General features: G+C 36.5%; 2 protein-coding genes across 4 annotated transcripts; one reads left to right on the top strand and one right to left on the bottom strand.

The window, feature by feature from the left end:
• Nucleotides 1–1,588: 1,588 nt before the first annotated feature.
• Nucleotides 1,589–4,925, top strand: LOC114740297 (exo-poly-alpha-D-galacturonosidase). 2 transcript variants are annotated; one of them, XM_028928418.1, is made up of 4 exons: nt 1,589–2,278; nt 3,198–3,529; nt 3,805–4,327; nt 4,570–4,925. In XM_028928418.1, the coding sequence occupies exons 1-3, from the start codon at nt 1,686–1,688 to the stop codon at nt 4,290–4,292; spliced, it is 1,413 nt and encodes a 470-aa protein (XP_028784251.1). In that variant the 5' UTR covers nt 1,589–1,685; the 3' UTR covers nt 4,293–4,327; nt 4,570–4,925. The 2 variants fall into 2 exon arrangements, with proteins under 2 accessions (XP_028784251.1, XP_028784250.1); XM_028928417.1 differs by lacking the exon at nt 4,570–4,925 and having other exon boundaries at nt 3,805–4,463.
• Nucleotides 3,495–18,329, bottom strand: LOC114740296 (sodium/hydrogen exchanger 8). Of its 2 annotated transcripts, XM_028928415.1 has the most exons (24): nt 18,023–18,329; nt 17,541–17,591; nt 17,286–17,377; nt 16,357–16,434; nt 16,131–16,288; nt 15,848–15,949; nt 15,655–15,772; nt 15,453–15,505; nt 15,313–15,378; nt 13,956–14,000; nt 13,773–13,825; nt 12,516–12,700; nt 11,665–11,712; nt 11,384–11,491; nt 11,008–11,239; nt 9,303–9,605; nt 7,736–7,833; nt 7,408–7,539; nt 7,095–7,304; nt 6,795–7,001; nt 6,232–6,493; nt 5,605–5,906; nt 4,493–4,675; nt 3,495–3,576 (listed from the first exon to the last, which is right to left on the bottom strand). In XM_028928415.1, exons 1-24 carry the CDS (start codon nt 18,162–18,164, stop codon nt 3,544–3,546), a joined length of 3,261 nt encoding a protein of 1,086 aa, XP_028784248.1. In that variant the 5' UTR covers nt 18,165–18,329; the 3' UTR covers nt 3,495–3,543. The 2 variants fall into 2 exon arrangements, with proteins under 2 accessions (XP_028784248.1, XP_028784249.1); XM_028928416.1 differs by lacking the exon at nt 17,286–17,377 and having other exon boundaries at nt 18,023–18,159.
• Between the last annotated feature and the right edge of the window lie 713 nt (nt 18,330–19,042).

The following is a 19,042-nucleotide window of genomic DNA, read 5'->3' on the forward strand; positions in this document are numbered from 1 at the left end:
CATGACAATGATGTTCAGTTCTTAATTTCCACTCATTCCCCATCACGCTGCTAAGGATTAAGATAGAGAAACAGGGTGCCAATGGCCCTCCTACACCAATTTCTCTGAAGAGTGATATAAAATTTGTAATTAGGCCCAATCTAAGCTATTTTGTGGTCCACTCTTTCTGCTGATGGGTCCATCCAATGAATCAAAATTAATTGCCTTGTTTATGTCTTTTTTGTTTTTTAGTGGAATAGCCTTGTTTATGTTCATGGCCCAATATGTCCCTGTCTAGAATCATATTATCATCACCTCAATTTTTTGGGTTACATCATTACCTCCTTTTTACCGCTTCAATTGTGCAGTAAGTGTCTTTTGGCCCAAAAGAATCATTCCACTGACGAACCTAGCAAATGAACCCTGTGATGAGATCCTGTTCCATTGATGACTCCGGTGAAATTGATACTTCTCTGCCAACAAATGAAAACCATGAGCATCAATATGCTGCGCTGATTCATATTTATTCTCCACAACATTGTCTTAGCCCCCCCCCCCCATGCTTCAAGCACTGTCTGATTTACTTATTTGTTTGACTTTTTTCAGTTCATGAGAGGAAAGAATTTGCACTTGCCCTCGGAGATGACCATTACATGCTTGAGCGCATACTTTTATACTCCCCCGGTCCTTAATATAGGACCCAATTCTTGAGTTAGTTTTGGTCATAAATATAAAACCCATTTTTTATATTTATCAATTTTCTCTAAATTACCCCTATGGATACTCCCTCAACCATAATCAAGTAGAAAAGGGAGAGGAGGTATTAAGAAAGATGATTATGGTGTTTTAGGAAAAATGTGTCATTTTTCTTATAATTAACTAACTTACCTAACTTCCTTAATCTAATCAAATTAGTTAAATGAGTCTTATATTAAGGACCGGAGGAGTATTTTTTTTCCTTCGAAAAGTTTTGAGTAAAACCAAAAGAGATTTGATTGTTTAAACATAAAATTTCGAGTTTGAATTTGAGTTGGTGTAAATGTAAAAGATTTCCTTAGAAAAGCATCCTGGTTGAGTATAATAATATTTAGATCTGACCCAATCATTAAAAAAAATTCATTTGAGATGGACGTCACATCATCACATGGGCATCTTTTTGGTAGACGAAATCGGCAGTCCAGCGTTGGCAAAATAAAAAACACAAAGAAAGAAATATTCTGCATCCTCTTTTATTTAATATAAAAAATATTAAAAATCCATATGAGGCTTGGACTTCGGACCGATAATTGAAGGGAAAATCGCAAAAAAATCCTAAACATTGAAAAATTACACACAACCTGTGAACTATGATCAAAACTCATATTATTATTATTATCAAAACCCATAATACTGTGATGGGTCTTATTTATAATATTTTTATTTTGACGGTCTTTTTCTACTATTTTCTCATAATTGACTGCCTCAAGCGGGGAACATCCTTGGCCTTATCCACTGGTCTTAACCGCTGGTCTTACGTGAATTATTAATCCAACAATTCCGGCAATATTTTGAATTTTTTAATCATTCGATCCAATGGAGTTTTTGAGTTTTGATATTATTCGGGATCAGAACAAGATGATGTTATCCTTTTGAAATATGCATGAGGGTGCGAGACTATATAGATTTGGATTTGCACACCAAGCAAGGCAAGAATCTATAGAGCCACAATGAGAGCAAAGCCAGAAATGCCCAAACCTTACCTCTTTTTCCTTCAAATCATCTCGTTTTACTTTATCCTCCTATCACATGTTGCCACTTCACTAGCTCTGAACCCGATCCCAATCACAGTTTCAGTCACGGCCTTCGGAGCCGTAGGCAATGGTCGCCGGTACGACACGCGAGCAATCCAATCGGCGATCGACTCCTGTCCCGTCGGCTGTCCCTGCAAGGTCAACTTCCCGGCGCCGGGGAAGTACCTGACGGCGACGGTGTATCTGAAATCGGGAGTGGTGCTGAACGTGGAGGCCGGAGCGAGGATCCTGGCAGGAACGAGGCAGAGGGACTATCCTCGGGACCCGTCGCGATGGTACGCCGTGGTGGCGGAGAACGCGACGGAGGTGGGGATCGGCGGCGGGGGAGTGGTAGACGGACAGGCGATGAAGTACGTGGTGAGGAAGAATGTGAGGAAGAACGTAATGGTGAGTTGGAATGACACGGGGGCTTGCTTAGGGGATGAGTGTAGGCCCAGGCTTATTGGGTTTTTGGGCTGCACCAATGTTCGAGTCTCCAATATTACTCTCTATGAGCCTGCTTACTGGTGGTCAGTTTCTTATTATATATTCCTTTTATGCTATTTTTTTTTGGAAAATTAATCATTTATTCTTACAATTTAATTCCTTGCAACCCAGTTTATCAAGTTTTTAGTTTTTACCCTTAATCTATTAATTTCTACATTCTATGGTTCAGTTACTTATTGATTCTTGAAGAACTAGATGATGAGTTTTTTGAAGCTACATGGACTCACGGATTAAATGGCTGAAAAGGGATTGTTGGACAAGTTATCTAAGTCAAAATTGGAGGGATTAAATGATTTTTTTTTAAAAAAAATTATGCAGATAATTTTTTGTCGTTTCTGGGGACTTTGGGATGTGGATAGATGACTCTCAGAGATTTTAATTCTGATATAAATAAACTCCTATGATGTTTTATTTTATCAATGAAATAATAGGTTGATTATTAGTATGGAGAGTCTTTGCATAAATTTTAAACTTTAAAGATGTTTAAATCAAATTTCCAGTGTTAAGAAGTTATTTGAAGCTAAAAGATAAGATGATCTCAGCTTGGTGTTGGTGGGGACATTTATATATGGAAAATTAAACGAATTGCGTAAAACCATTTCGTTGGGTTTGAGTTCCTTGCACGCAAATTTGAAGTCAGTCTTTCAATAACTTGGCTTGAAAATAAAAAATTGGCAAAATTCAAAAGAGAGTGTATATAGTCCTTATCTTGGAGGAAGGTCTTAATACGTGTCGAAAATAGAGAAAGGTTTACGTAGTCTTTTTATAAGAAATAATTGTTTATATTGATGTTGCTTCAGGTCCAAGTAACTCAATTATTTGTGTCAACATATTGTTTGATCCAGAACTTGGGATAAGTATAACTGGGAAAAGAAAAAAAGAAAAGAAAAGAGTAAATCGCATAGACTTTTTAAACATTTCATCAACATTTGTGATATGCAGTTTACACTTGGTACGAAGCAACAAGATAACAGTTGAGGATGTTTCAATTTATGGAGACTTCAATATACCAAACAATGATGGGATTGACATTGAGGACTCAAACAACACAGTAATCAACAGATGCCACATTGACACTGGGGACGATGCAATCTGCCCAAAATCATCCACTGGTGCTGTCTTCAACCTCACTGCCACTAACTGTTGGATTCGAACAAAGTCTTGTGCCATCAAGCTTGGCAGTGCCAGTGTGTTCGATTTCAAACACTTTGTCTTCGATAATATCACCATTGTGGATTCTCATAGAGGCTTGGGATTTCAGATCCGTGATGGAGGTATGTTCCCTGTTTCAGTTTAGGTCTTCGCGTTTTATCAGTAATGGCTGGGAAAACACATGAAATGAGTTTTATTGGTTAGAGAAGGAAAAAAGAGGAAATCAGACTTACGAGAGCTATAACATGTTTGGAAATGAGTTAAGATGATTAGTTTCTTTTTACTTCAGGCAAAAGTTGATAAATTAGATCATATGAAATGCTACTTTGTTCAAGACTTGCCAATGGATCGTGTGACATGGCACTAGATGTTTTGAAATTTAAACGTTGTTTTGCAGGAAATGTAAGCGACATTGTATTCTCAAACATAAAAATCAGCACAAGATACTACGACCCATTATGGTGGGGAAGAGCTGAACCAATATACGTCACGACGTGCCCAAGAAACTCAACCTCAAAGGAGGGTTCAATTTCAAACATACTTTTCGCTAACATCACAGCAAATTCAGAAAATGGTGTCTTCCTCTCTGGTTCAAAAAGAGGGCTTTTAAGAAACCTGAGATTCGTCAACGTGAATCTCACTTACAGAAGGATTACCAATTATCCTGGTGATTTATATGACTATAGGCCTGGATGCCATGAATTGGTCAAACACAAAACTGCTGGAATAATGATGGAGCACATTGAAGGTCTTGAGATTAAAAATGCAAAAATGAGATGGTCAAAAGCTCATTTGAAGGAGTGGAATAATCCTCTGGAATTCAGGCCTTCTACTGTGAATAACATCTCTTTTCTTGGTTTTGATTCTAGTCTAGCATACAAGTAGCGCATGAAGTTTTTTGTCTTTTCAATAACAAGACGGTGAGAAATCTTCCATAGAATTGACTTTTTCTAGTATATAATTTGTTTGTGAGAGATCAGTGTTTTTAAAAATAAGTTATTAGTTGAATAAAATTAATGATCCATTGATCATAATCAAATTGATGATTCCCCAAAACATTGCCTTCTTGGTTAATCAATCCTTACTATGGTATCTTCTTCACCAGCAGATTCAGCAACTGTGTAATCCGTATAACTTCCCCTTTGTTCTCTGCTTTGGACAGAGGCATTTGCAACATTCCCTGTGCACTGGCTCACTTCAAGGTCCATCTTCATATGAGGGGTTCCTGAAGGATTGCCGGACAAACTTCTCCGCTGACAGATGTCCACCTGAAAAATCAGATGGGAAGTTAAAGAAAATAAGCTTGAGACAGATCAAGAATTTTTGCAAGTTGTAACAATAAAAATAATTTCAATTCCTCGTTGACTTTCGTGATATTCTTAAAAAACGGTGCAGATTTTACAGTCTGAGAACTTGATGGTCAATGCGACTTCTGTGCTGACAGTTACACCTCTCAGTTCGAAGGATTCATCGACTAATCTCCATTCAACAGAAACCTTTGAACATATTAGAAACTTACCTGAGAGTCAATTACTACAGTTTATTCCGCTTAAGCTTGTGTAGGATCAGAATCAGACCAAATCAAAATACTTTTACAAGGAGAATCAGTTATACCTAGCAACTAAATTTGCTAGGAACAGATGTTATATCAAAAGCTTCAATTTTTTTACAAAGGAAAAAAATGACATAACGATGGCGGTTTTGGAGCCATTAATGTGCCTCTCTCTAATGCTTTTTGTAATACACCAAACTCCCAATGTTTTTTCCTATTTCTTTTGAGCATTAGATCCTACATATAATGAGTGAGATTTTGATATCTTATGAGCATAAAATGGTGCATCATTTTATGCCTATAAGATATCAAAATCTCACTCATTTTATATAGAATTATGAAAATTCAAAACTACCATAAGATATCAAAATGTCATTCATTTTATGCAGAATTTAATACTAAAAAAATAAGAAAAAAATATGTGGAAGATAAGACGTTTTAAAGGGCATTAGAGAGCACTAAATGGAGGCACATTAGAGGCCCCTAGCCCTACAAAGGCAAGGGAGGTTATCCATCAAAAGTTCAAACCCTTGCTAATTAAGTGCTGAATTCTTTCAGTGACTGATTGACTGAATGTGAGAACAATACCATGCACAAAAAGTTTCCCATCAATGAAGCTAATATCAACCTAATGTACCAACATACCGTGCAACCATAAATGCTAAACTGCATTGCCCTTGCAGACAAACTATTGGTCTGTTGTCCAACACCTTGGCAATATCGCTTATGTTGCCTTGGCTTGATGAAATTTCCAAGCAGACTTAACAAACCACTATTTTCCTTGCTTAATCCATGGGGATAATCAACTGCATGAGTTAACAGTGAACTTGACCTTCTAGAAAGAACAGCATCAGCCTCAAATGCTGCAACGTCAAACACGATTACCCTTGCTCTTTTTTCAACTAGATAAGATGAAGCTTGATGAGAAAAACTTCCGTTTTCTATACCTGTTATCATTGAAAGCCAAGAAAAGAAGTATAAATTAGGTTTCCTTTTGCTCGTTTGGTTTCTAACTGAAATAGTGAAACAGAATATGCAATAGAAACAGATAATATGATTTATTGAAATGGTTAAAAAAATCATCTTGCCCTAAGCCTCTCATTTTAATGCTCTTAATCTAAAAAGACCTATGATAAGCATCAATGATGCAGTATCCAGGGAAGATATGCCCTGTAATTAGGTCTTTATTTTTTTGGGAAGAAAAAAAAAGAAAACAATAACATGATTACACTGGAAAACATACCTGAGAAAGTATAAATTAATTTCACTTACCAGAAGCTTCCAGATTCTGGAAAATTAGATTCCCAGGAGAAGGCAAAAGAGCAGCTGGTGATGTTATCAGTTCTTGAAGACCTTCCATTTTAACGTATCCTTCAAGTAAAATTCCAACTGAATGGTGAGGTATTTCTATCGATTCTCCCCTAATGTATACGGTCATTACAGATCTTTCCACAACAAGGGCTCTTAAATTTTGCATTGCCATTTTTTCAAATATCTGAGGAAGCAAGATCTTGCAAAGGAAAATAGCACTCTCCTGCAATACAGAATAATCTGAGTGTCGCAGCAAATCATAAATGATCATAGTCGTCTAATCATATTACATAACATTTCTGATTTCTGCAGTACCAAGCATCCATTAAGAAACATCTTTTGATCGGTTATGACACCCATGATGAAGTATACTGTAAAAGACGCAATTTTAATAAAGGAAAAGAAACCCACTTTTGAGGTACAGCATAATTGCCACAAACCATGTATTCTGTGCTTTCAAAATCAATAAGCAGCCAAAAACATTCATCCCACAGCAGATGTAGAAATAATATTATTACCCATACCTGCCACAGGAAGTCTTCAACAGAGGGATCTGATTTGAGACAGGATAATATCTTGTCATCTTCAAGGAAAAGACAGAGCACTACTGAATCTGTTATAACATCACAGATATATGGTCTTCCAGTGAGTACTTCATACAGACCCAATGTACTGCCATGAGTAAAAGTTGGACAAAAGGAGTGCTTGTTTCTTATTCTATTGCTTTCCCACTGCCAAAACAGCAATATTCAAATACGCTTCATTTGCATTAAAAATTAGATCACAAAAATCTAGAGCTGAGTAATAAAAAATCATTGTCTCACCTTCACAACCCCACTAGAAATTAACCAAATACCGTCTGGTTTGGATCCCTCTTTGTAAAGTGTCAGACCACGCAATTTCATCATTCCCCTGCTATTGCTTGAAAGTGGTTCATGGACAGAAGATAGCAGGGAACCCAACATAGGATGTATACTATTCTTTTCAGGAAACTTCAACGATAAAGGAGTCCTAACTAATTTCTTCAAATCAGTCTGAAACAAAAGAAACCATCATGTGATTTTGCAATTTCTCACACGAGAGCGCTCAATTTGAGACCACACATGAAACAAAAGAACTGATAACTCCTGGAGATACCTGGACAGCCTCATGAAGATGCAGCTTCATTCTCTCCCGCAGTAACCCAGACTTTTCAAGGTTTTGAACATATTCAATTAAATGGTTTAACACTAAATATGCAGCTTGCCTTGTTTTCACAACACGAAGAACCTGAAAAGTGGACATATCAAATACATAATGCATATTAGGGAAGTAATCTTCTCCTTGTAGTGCTTCAAAACGATACTTAAGGTTCACAAACTTTGACTGTTATATGGAGCATGGATGAATCAATTCGACAAGCAGAATCCAAGGTTCCAGTAAAACTAATAATAAGAAACACTGACTGACGAGTTTAACTTCAAACCTGAGGGAATTTCATATGAACATCATCAAGGAACTTCCTTGCTTCTTCTCCTTCTACAACGCTTTCATTGATGATGATGGATGAAATATCACTGTCGCCTGAAGACATAGATGAAGGGGAAATAAACATTGCTCATCCCAATTACATTTATAGCATTAATTGCCAAAAGAAATATCATAACACCTTGGGTTGTTGCCAACTGTGAAAGGTAATTGAGCATTGTTGTTGTTTGTTCTTTTGTTCTAGGAGACATTATCTTGCAAGGCTTCTCATTATCTTGCATTGTTGATGAGTGTACGCAAGTTGGACATGATCAGTATCTATGATGCAACTCGAGGGGGAGTATGGAAATATCCTATTTCTATTACAGTTTATTAGCATTTATTAGGCCCATTGATTAGCCTTTACTCCTTTGTCTTTCTCCCTTGTACATATGTGATGTACCAAAAGCATTCAGTATCAACGGAAAACATTCTTTTCCTCCATAAGTTCACAGGTTTTCTTGAGAAATCTACTTCTGTTCAATTCTTGTTGCCAATAATTTCTACCGAAAGAGTCACTCTCAACAAAAGGATGGCTGGTTTTCCACTTAGTTTCATTGAAACTTGGACTTCTATAATTGATCCTTTTGTCTATTAAGAGTCTCATGCCTATGTTGATATAACTTCTAGAGAATCCATTGAAGAGATTGAATCATCTACATCCAAGGTTCAAGATGAAATTCAATTATTCCTTTTGGTATACACAATCAAACAAAGTAAGCTGAGCAGTACATGGAGGAAGCCACCAATACTTACCTTCACCTTGAAGACAAGGCGAAGCTTTTAGGGGAGGGTAATGATAGAGTCATCTCTGCTAGCCAGACCGACAAGAGGGAAAATAGAAGTTGCTTTATCTTGGTCAGAGAGTTGACATTAAGACTTCCACCAATTTGAAGAAAGAAGCTGGGAGTTAGAGCGCTCTAGGGTGTTTTAGACCTATCTTTTGTTTAAAGTGTTTTGGGGACTGTTTTGGTTATTTTTGACATCTTTTTAACCAATTGAGCATCCTGGATGGGGGTAGACTTATTTTGTAATCTGAGAGTAGTGAGGAGGGCTTTAGTCTCTTGAATGCCAGGTCAGGGGTGAAGGAAGATTGTCTTTATTCATTATTTTCTTGTACATTTTTATGGGATTAGTGTGACTTTCCTTCAGTTCGGGGGGAGGAATATTGTGATATTAATCAATTCCAGTGCTGCTTTCCCTACTGTTAATTTGGGTAATTTCATTTTCTAGTGTTGTTTTGTCTAGCGTTCTCTTGGGTACTATATCATATGAATAGCAGTACATATATAGGAAAGGATTGGCCTCGTCTCAGCCAATCAGACCCCAAAAACAAATGAAGGAATAAACCAAATATATATAGAAAGGGGAAATGAAAATTCTCGTCCTATCCAACTGAAAATAAAAGAGAACATGCAAGCGGTCATTCATACCATACAACCACATAGACACATCACTTTCTACACAAGAAAATGGAAATAGCATGAGATAATGAAATAGACCAGAACACAAAGGTAGAATGTTACCTGTGAAGTCATGCAACTGTTGTCGAGCAATTTTATGGGCATGAAGGAATGCAGCACAAATACAACATGCAGATTCCAATCTTTCCACAACAAAATATGTAACTAATTTCTGTGGTAAAACTCCAGTCTGAAGGAAATTGTAATAACTTGGGAAGCGAACTCTATCTCTTAAACCTTTCCAATCACGTAAAGGCCCAAATGAAGCCAAATCTCTAGCTTCCTCCACCGATCTCACTAAGATGTCAGCCGTTGTTTGTGAAATTCTTCTCTCATCAAGCATCTCCCAGTAAGCAGTTTGAACACCTTACACAAGACAAGCTCTAATATTAGTCAAGATATCAGACGTCAATTAGTTGAAGAGATTCAGTTTATAGGTCAGGAGAATGATAAGATTGCATCTGATCCAAGAACTTTGCGGACAACAGACCACTACTTGCTTGAGTTAGCTTAGAATGGAGGTTATCTGTTTTTGTGTATGCCCTCTCCCTTATAGTAAAGCTTACTAACATGAGTAGTGACTTTTGTAAAGGAAGTGAAACCGCAGGCAATGCAAAATACATAAATTGGCATCTTATCTCCTAGGAATTTAGATGAACAAAACTCATGAATTAACCATACAACCATCAAGATTCATCCCCCCATAAAGAAAAGGATGATTGGTAAGAAGCTTTCTAATTGAATATATATAACTCAGAACTTAAAAAATCCTGTCAAAAGGATATCTAAAAGCTTACACCAAATCCTTTCAAGAGGATATCTAAAAGCTTACACCAACAAAACCAACAAGTCTTATCCCACTAATTGAATATTCCAAAAGCTTACACCATTTTTTCTTTTGAAAAAGGGCCCAACAATGTGTACCAAGCTTGATAGACATCACTGCTATTTATGTAGCATTGAACAATCCACCAACTAAAACTGAAGCTGAAAACAGACAGATCCTGAAAGTAATCATTTGTGCAGGGAGAGGGGAGCAAAGGATTGAACAGAATATAATTAAATGAAAACCTTTAGGGCAACAGAAAATTATGCAGAGCATATTTATTGAAGTAAGACTAATATTTGCTCTAAGCTTTCCGGTAAGAATCACGTCAATTTTTAACAATTATTCTCTCAAAATGATGAATTTAGAAATCCTTAAAGATGCTAATGCTTCATTGTATTATTTAATTGATTCTTCATATATCTATAAATAAAAATGCTTTTGACTCCAAAAATGTAAGCAAAAGGTTAAAACCAAGTAGATTTTAAATGAAACAACGGCACTTAAGAAGTCTCTCCAAATTTCATTTATTTTTATAATTCAAACAGTTGAGATATGTAAATTTAATTAAGGTTACGGAAGAACATTGGGCTTGATCTGTTATCCACTGAAGAGATGGAAATGGAAGGTGGAGGCAGACTCCTATCCGTGAAAGCAGCAAATACAACAGATGCACAGCGGGAAAAACATAATTTTATGACTTTGTATTTGATGAATTTTTCAAGTGGCAATATTGAATAAAGAGTGGATAACTAATTTAATGAAGTTTCACTCAAATAGAAAATCATTTAAGAAAGAAATCAATATCTCATGCATAACTAAATGGTATAGAAAGAATAGAAGAAGTCTCTGCTGTTGTAATAGAACTCACAAAAGGGTACAATTGAGAAATTAGAAAATGAAACAAGTATCGGGATCGATAGACACCCACGGATTCCATACCATTCAAAAAGCATATTCTTAAATCTTCCAATTTCATAGGATCCAGAGTACTGTCACTTTCAGGTTCACCATGATAGTGAATACATTGACCTTCAATGCTATTTAAGCATGTTAAATATCTCTTCACTGTCGGCCAATCAGCAGGTCCCAGTTGCTCATCATCGCCAAGCTTGCCAAAAGCCTCTAATGCTTTGCGCGACAATTCAGGCTTTGAGTACTCATGGATCCGTTTCTGTCATTACATGAGAAGAATATAAGGGCCAGGACCAAAATATAACTGCTAGATAAGATTTCAGAAATTACTGCACCAACTATTTCATCTTTTAAAACAAGGAGAAAATTTACATCCAGAAGATCAGGAAAATAAAAAACTGACCTTAGCTGAAGAGAACTTGTCCATATCTAGGAGGTGTAAAATGAGCTGTGTAGTCGAAGCATTTACTATAACTGTCAAAAACACGATTCCACCGGTGAAGAAAACAAACTGTAAATATGACAAACATTGGAGCGAAGTTAACAAAAAAATTATAATGTCAACGAATTCTATTTTAAAAAGTGACAAAATTATTTAGATGAAATTCATGCATTAAACATTTCAGCAGCGTTTTACTCAATTCTCTAAACTGATTTTGATCAATATTTAAATTGTCTGCATACCAGTGTTCCTGTATCTGAATTCCATTCAATTGATTTGCCAGTGGAACGCTGAAACACAAAAAATAATTAGAAGTGAAATTACAAAAGCAAGAGATTGGCTATGATTATTGGCCTCATGTTGGTTATTATGATCACATCATATACACTGATTCTTACAAGAAGAAGTTTTGAACTATTGTGTGTTGAAAAGAGGCACAGTACATGGTATTTATAGACGCAAGGAAGGATAATATAAGAAATAACATTAAAGGATAAGGCTGAAGCCTCCTCAGTGTTCATCAACTTCTACACCATGATACCAAATCAGTTCAATACCAACATCAAAGCCTTGCATACAGACAATGGCATTGAATATTTTAACCAAACTTTGAGCCCATTCTTCCAAACGCCTAGTATTATCCACAAGAGTATGTGTACCCATACACCCCAACAAAATGGGATTGCCAAAAGGAAAATTTGACATATCCTTGAAATAGCTAGGTCACTCATGTTTACTCGTATTATACCGAAGTTCTATTAGAGGATGTTGTCCTGAGCACAACCTATCTCATTGTCAGATTATTATCTCACGAATGTAGATAGCATATAATCTGTATCAGTGTACAGAATCAAATATCATTCCACTAGGGTATTATTACGTCATTATGAGTCATTAATATTGCAGCTCATTTCTCTTGTATGTATACCTTCTCTAGTCATGACTAGAAACATATTAAGTCCCCTTGGCCAATAAAATTACCAAATTGCGACTTGCCGCCAATTTTCCCTAAATTTGTTCATAGAATTATGCTGTAATCATTTTTCATCATAACTCCACATTAAAGTTACATCATAAGACCATGTATACTTGCCTTAACTGACAATGATAGTGACAAGGAAACTGGCCCTCGCAATCCTGACCAAACGAGAAACACAGCCTCTTTCCAATCCAAACCATGTCCAAAATAACTCAGGAAGGGATAAAGTGCTCCAACTACTATGCATCTAGATGCTTGAACATAGGCATAGAGAAGAAAGAGGTTGGCCCATGATTTTCCTGCAACAAATACGTTAGCTTGTAATGCAAAAACTCAACCATCAAATCATCTTAGTTGAATGACTAAGCCAAAGAAGAAGAAAGAAGAAGGCAATGAGAAAGAAGACGCTGCTGATAAAGAAGGATATCAGACTTGTTCAGAGGCTAATCTATCTATCCCATACGAGACCCAATATAGCTTTTGTAGCAAGTGCAGCTAATCAATGCATGAGTAAGCCAAAGAAGAAGCATATGAAAGCAGCCTATAGAATTTTGAGGTATCTAAAAGGTACTCCAAGCAGAGGATTATTCTTCTGGAAACATGATTTAAAAACTGTGGTGTGCTGCACAGGAGCAAATCGGGGAGGAATATACCCCAACCGAAGATCAACCTCTGGTTACTGCTATATGGAGAAATCTAGTAACTTGGAAAAGTTAAAAACGAAGAGTTGTGATGAACAGTAGAGCTGAACCCAAGTTAAGGGCATTGGCTCAAGGAATAATGGAAGAGCTATGGCAGAAAAAAGTCTTGGGTGAGATAAAAGTCATTGTGGACTTACCACTGAAATTCTATTGTGACAAGAAGGCCGTTATAAACATGGTTTTAAATCCTATTCAACATGTGGAGATTGATAGGCATTTTATTAGAGAAAAAGTTGAAGAAGGAATCATAAGTCTGACTTATCTACCAGCTACTCTTTAGACTACAGATGTATTAACGAAGGGATTGCTGCCGTTAAGAGCTGTATAAGCAAGTTAGACATGACCAGCATCTGTGGTCCAACTAGTGTGGGAATATTATGCATTTAATGTAAATATTCCTAGCCTTTATTAGCATTCATTAGGTTTTATCCTCTTATTTACGTGTCTTTATTCCCTTTGATGTATATATGCCTTTTGTATATCATTATTCAATGAGATATATGAGAAGAACACATTTTTTCTCTCAAATTATCCATAAAATATGCACTGCTTTACCAATTGTCATTAGCGTCTGATGATTTTGTTCATGGTTTTGCTTTCCACCGTCAGATAACATAGCAACTAAAAAATGTTACAAATATCAAAATAGAGTTTAGGAAGTCAAAACTACCATCAGCAGTGACACTGGAACCATTAAGGATGCCTTCAGCAATAATAACTCCACTGCAAAATAGAAAAAGAAAAACCAAAATAACAAAGTTTTATATGTAAATTTCAAACCAACCAGAATAAAAATATTTGATCGCTCAAATCAGTGGATTAATATTATTTGACAGTCCAGTAGAGCACTAACCTCAATATGAAAATTAATGTATTGAAAATATAAGCAACCATTTCCCTGGGAAACATTAAAAAAGGATTTAAATATGATTGCAATTCTTTGAAGAAAAATTTATATATGAAAACATGAATGTATCAAAAATTCAAAATACATACAATCTATTGAAACAAATCATGTTGAAGTCGACCCCCACTTTTATCAAACAAAACAACACAAAGAAAGAAAAGAAAAAGAAAAGGAACAGAAAATTATATCATTGAGGCAATTTATACACCTCCACCCCAAAATGATATCGTTGATATTTTGATCAAAACTATTCCCAGAATTGAGTTTGACGTTCACTAGTCCAAGCTAGAAGTGACTGACTTTCAATCCCTGTGTCCTGGGGGAAAGAGTGTAATTGCTGAAAGTTTAATTATTAGGGGCTGTGCTGTAAATGTTTGAAGAGAGTTTATTGCAATTCTTTTTATTCTATAGGGCATATAAACGGGTTGAAACCTACGTATAGAAAATACAACAGAAAGTTAAATGAAAGTCTAATTTCAAAGCTCTTTCTTGTTCACACATTAATGCATAATAAGGATGGAGTCAATCACAGATCAGACACTAATCTCCAGCAAATTTGCAACTAACAATAAATTAAAGATGTTCAGAAGGATAGCAAGATATGACAGAGAAAACCAAAAATAATTATTCCGTATAAAAGCAAATATTAGTTTGACTTTGAAATATTCCTTGTATCAACAAACTTTTCCCACAAGTTAGAGCATAGATGATCATTCCAAACTTGTTCATAATCTAAGGTTCCGGTACTTCCGTAAGGCCGTCAAGTCGAAACTACATAATCAAAATACTACACCTATTTACCTTTGGTTATTTCTTCTCTATATCATTCTTGGATTCCAAGAACATCTAGTAGATACGCAGAACAACAATGCAATAAGAACAATGGTATCGGAAATTCAAATCTAAAAGCATATTTTCTTTGATTGAACACTTAAAATTAAACCCAGCGATAAAAAAATGGCTTAATTTCTATGGGAGGCATGAAATAGAATTTTCGTAATAAAAAATTCAAATAAAATTAGCTCCAACACAAAATCTACAAGCAACTGAGAAGACAAGAACCCTTTCCATAGTCCATATTATGAGGTAAAATCCAAAAAAAAAAAAAAAAAAGGCAATTCTATAATCTTGAACACCCTCGCAACAGAATTATGACTCCCTTTCTCTTTTCTTTGTTCTAGCATTCAAATCAATGTTCGTTGAAATTTTAGAAGTAGCAATAAAAATCTAGCCACTGATTGTTTAAGCTTCCATCAAATAAAATATGCCATTTTAATTTATATACAGAGGTACAAGCCCATACCAAAAGTGACGCAAGCTTTCTGGTCCATCACTTTTGAAAGCTATCCTTGCAACTGCAGAGTAAAACCTGAAGAACAGTTTCAAAACAAGAATGTCTACAATATAAGTGATAAAGATGCTTTGTACAGAAACTCAACTTACATTCCCAGAGTCATCACTGTCAGAATGCCAGAAACATCAGCACCCTCTTGAGCCTATTAGAGAGAACGGCCATTCATACACAAGATGAAAGCAATTTTGAGATAACGCTAGATGGTAACATCGAATATGATTACATATGGTTGAATACATGTATAACATCCCAACATACTAAAACATGCACCCAAGTTTGAAAGCAACTTACAGTAAAGTAAGCAACATAGCTAACAGCAAGTGTTAAAGTAATCTCCATCACTGTATCATTGAAAATATATCCAAGCCACAGAACTGATGCTACCCCAAAAGCAAGACCAATTCCTACACTGGACCAAAGAAAGAATCATGTATGCAGTACGAAATTTAGCCATTATTGCAATAAAGAAACAGGTAAAACTTACGCTCCAAGAGAGGCTTCAGATAGAAATTTGATTATGGCCACCCAGTTGAAGCTCTCTCCAAGGACCATCCGATAAAATAGTGTATAAACAACCATTGCCACTCTGGACATAAAAGTCAAGCACAGTCAGAAAAGAAATATGTAAAGGACATAAAATCATCAAATACAGAAACAAGTACAGAATAAGAGTGAAATCTCTAAAATTGCATACTCAGTATTCATCTTGGGTAGCCTAAAAAAACAAGTAAATCATAGTAAGAGTGAAATCATCTAAAATTGAATACCCATCATTCATCATGGACTCCCCTTCAATTATTGTAGTCAGTTTCTTGCAGGCACCAAGCTCCTTCAGCAAAGCCACAACTGCTACAGGATCAGTTGCACTCAGAAGTCCTCCAAGCAATAGTGATGTTTTCCAACTCCAGTTATATGGAAAAGTAAGCTGCATTATGACATAAATTGATTAAAAAGAATTGACATGCAAGATAAATACACAGGCTTGCCATGTACCTTCAAAACAGATCCAAGACAGAAGGTTGAGAGCAAAACACCTGGTCCAGCTAGTAATATCATTTGTGCAATACACCACTGTAGCAAAAATTAAAATCAAGTCAAAATTAGACAAGGTACTGCTGGTAAAGAAAGAAAGGGCAGTCAATAAGAGGGTATCTCAGTTCAACCATGTTCATTGTTAGTCATTCTTCAGATCTTGTTAAGTTTCCAAATTCTTCACTTTCATGTTAAGAGTGTCACTACTCAATCAGAGACTATAGCCATTTCGTATCAAATTTAAAATAATACATTAAAAAATTCAAAATCTAGGCTCAAATTTGTAGAAGAGGGCCTTAAAATCTGAAAGCCCATTTCAAATATTTAAGTGCTTCTTAGTTTTTTCCCTCTCTTGTGCGACAAAGAGAATATTGAGTCTCACCATCTAGAAGAAGGCCAGTAAACATAGAGAAAAAGTCAGGGAAAATGAAGACGCCAGCGAAGTACAGCAAAAAGGATCTAGTACAGGAAATGGTCAGGGGGGGAATTTTAAAACAAATTTTTCTTTGAAAGTCTAAGAAGGATGAGATGCATCTATTGGTTCGCACTAACAAGCTATCTTGAGGTTAGCCCATTGAAGGTTGAGGCTCTAAAGTGCAAGTGGTTAGTCACACAAATTCAGTTCTTGGTATCCCTGTACCTGCCATTTTCGTACTTCTAATTGCATAACCACCAACCATACTCCTACAAAAGTTTTCCTACATGCCTGAAACCCTAAAGTCTCTATTTTCACAAACTATTCACAGCCATAGAAAGCAACGATCCACAAGGAAGGGACAACCACAATAGTCTGAGACTACCACAAGGAAGGGACAACCACAATAGTCTGAGACTATCATACTATAAATATAACTATGCTAATAGTCAAGGAAAAACAGAGTAAGGAAAACCTTAATTTGGTGAAATTCCATTGAGAATGAGCCCTCAAAAAGGAGGGGAGGAAGGAAAACAGCTAGTAGAAGCCCTGGATCAATCTTTGACCCTGCATATTGAAATTGCTGATCGCTAATTATTTTGAACAATGAGCTGGAAATACTAAAGATGCTAAGTTGAATTTACATTCCAATTTCCAAGTTCATAAATTATTTTCTTTGACAAGAACATATGTTTTGAAATTAATAAAATGCAACGTTGACCAAACTTACAAAGACGAATTCCATTGCCAATCTTTCCCAGTTGATGACGAGTACCATATTCTGATGAGAAGTGCAATGACGATCAGTCAACTTAATTGTCAATGTAAGAATAGGTAAAATCATAAAACATAAGCACATATGCAAACATTTATAGTAAAGGCAAGCTACAATCGAAGTCCATGATCATCTGGGATTTTTCTTTATTTGTTCTCTTTTTTATTTTTTGGTCCGACAACCTACAGTTAACCAAACCTTTTACTTCATCATTTCCATCCTTCTGTTGCTTCTAAAGCCCAAAAAAGAAATGACATGGAAAATTTCAAATCCCACATTCAAGAGTTCAGAAAGCCAAAACGAGGATAGCAAAATCGATACATGATACAAAAAACTCTGACAAGCCGTACGTAAACGGTAGACTCCATGCAACACGAGTTCATTACAAAAGAAGAGAAGGAGGCTCAATTCCGGAAATGAATTGTGAGAAAGCAAACCTAATGATCCAAGGCCAACGCCAATGATGAGCAGAACAACTGTATAAGGGACTCTGGTCCCGCGCAAAACATGCCTACAAGCAACTCCCAAAGCCAGACAGAGTCCAGCGAATACCACTGCATCCGATGGGCTCGACTCCATGTCCGAAGACGAAGAAGAATGAGAAATAGAAATTTCCTCCGCTGTTCTGCACGGAAATAATGCTTCCGTCACCGCCACCAATGCCGTGCTGTTTCTACGCTTTCCTCAGCTTCCATGCACGGAGAACGTGGTCCTACGAGGGAGGGTTATGCTAAGAAAATGGGAAAAGTTGCCAGGATTGATTTTTCCCCCCCTCCCTGTGGTCAGAAATTATCACCCGCGTATATTCTTTATTCCGTTATACGCGGAACTCTCTCAATACAGCGGCTTGCAACTCGCAAGACTTCCGAGTTCTAAGATTCTTTCCGAGTAACTTTTTCATTTATTATTATCGATTACCAATAGACGATACTGAAACTCATTAAACCATCAGGTCGAAGACAATACAAAAGAAAACCTAAACTTGCCGGGTGGGTGCACCAGCAAGAGGGTCAATGATAAGCAGGAATAGGCTTTAACGGGAATCATCACTGGGACCCATCGCACTGAAAGCTCTTGGAGCTTTTGTTTTAGTCCATAGTCCATATATCATAAGAGTGACAAAAAATAGAGTGATCACCAAAACCTGTAAACGCCCAGAGGCGCCCAGGTTCCCTCCATCTAATAATAAGTCTCTTCCCGGCGACAATTAAGAACACAAACGACGAACTACGTTTTCCGGTGAGAAAAAAGCAAAGGCCCAGCAAGGTAATTATTCCACAGAACCATTCACCACATTGAAGACTTAATAACTTCTTTGTTAAATAGTATTTAAAAAAAAAAACTTCTTTGTTGAATAACCAAGCATAGGCGCAGACCGCAGTGTTCTCCGTTGTGGGGGGTTTTTGTGGTCTCTGCCTACGTCGTCTTGGGCACACGGATCAGGATCCCGAGCTCCA

This window comes from Neltuma alba, unplaced genomic scaffold (assembly GCF_004799145.2).
Source record: "Neltuma alba isolate B1F8T4 unplaced genomic scaffold, ASM479914v2 tig00003098_pilon, whole genome shotgun sequence".
Lineage (NCBI taxonomy): Eukaryota > Viridiplantae > Streptophyta > Magnoliopsida > Fabales > Fabaceae > Neltuma > Neltuma alba.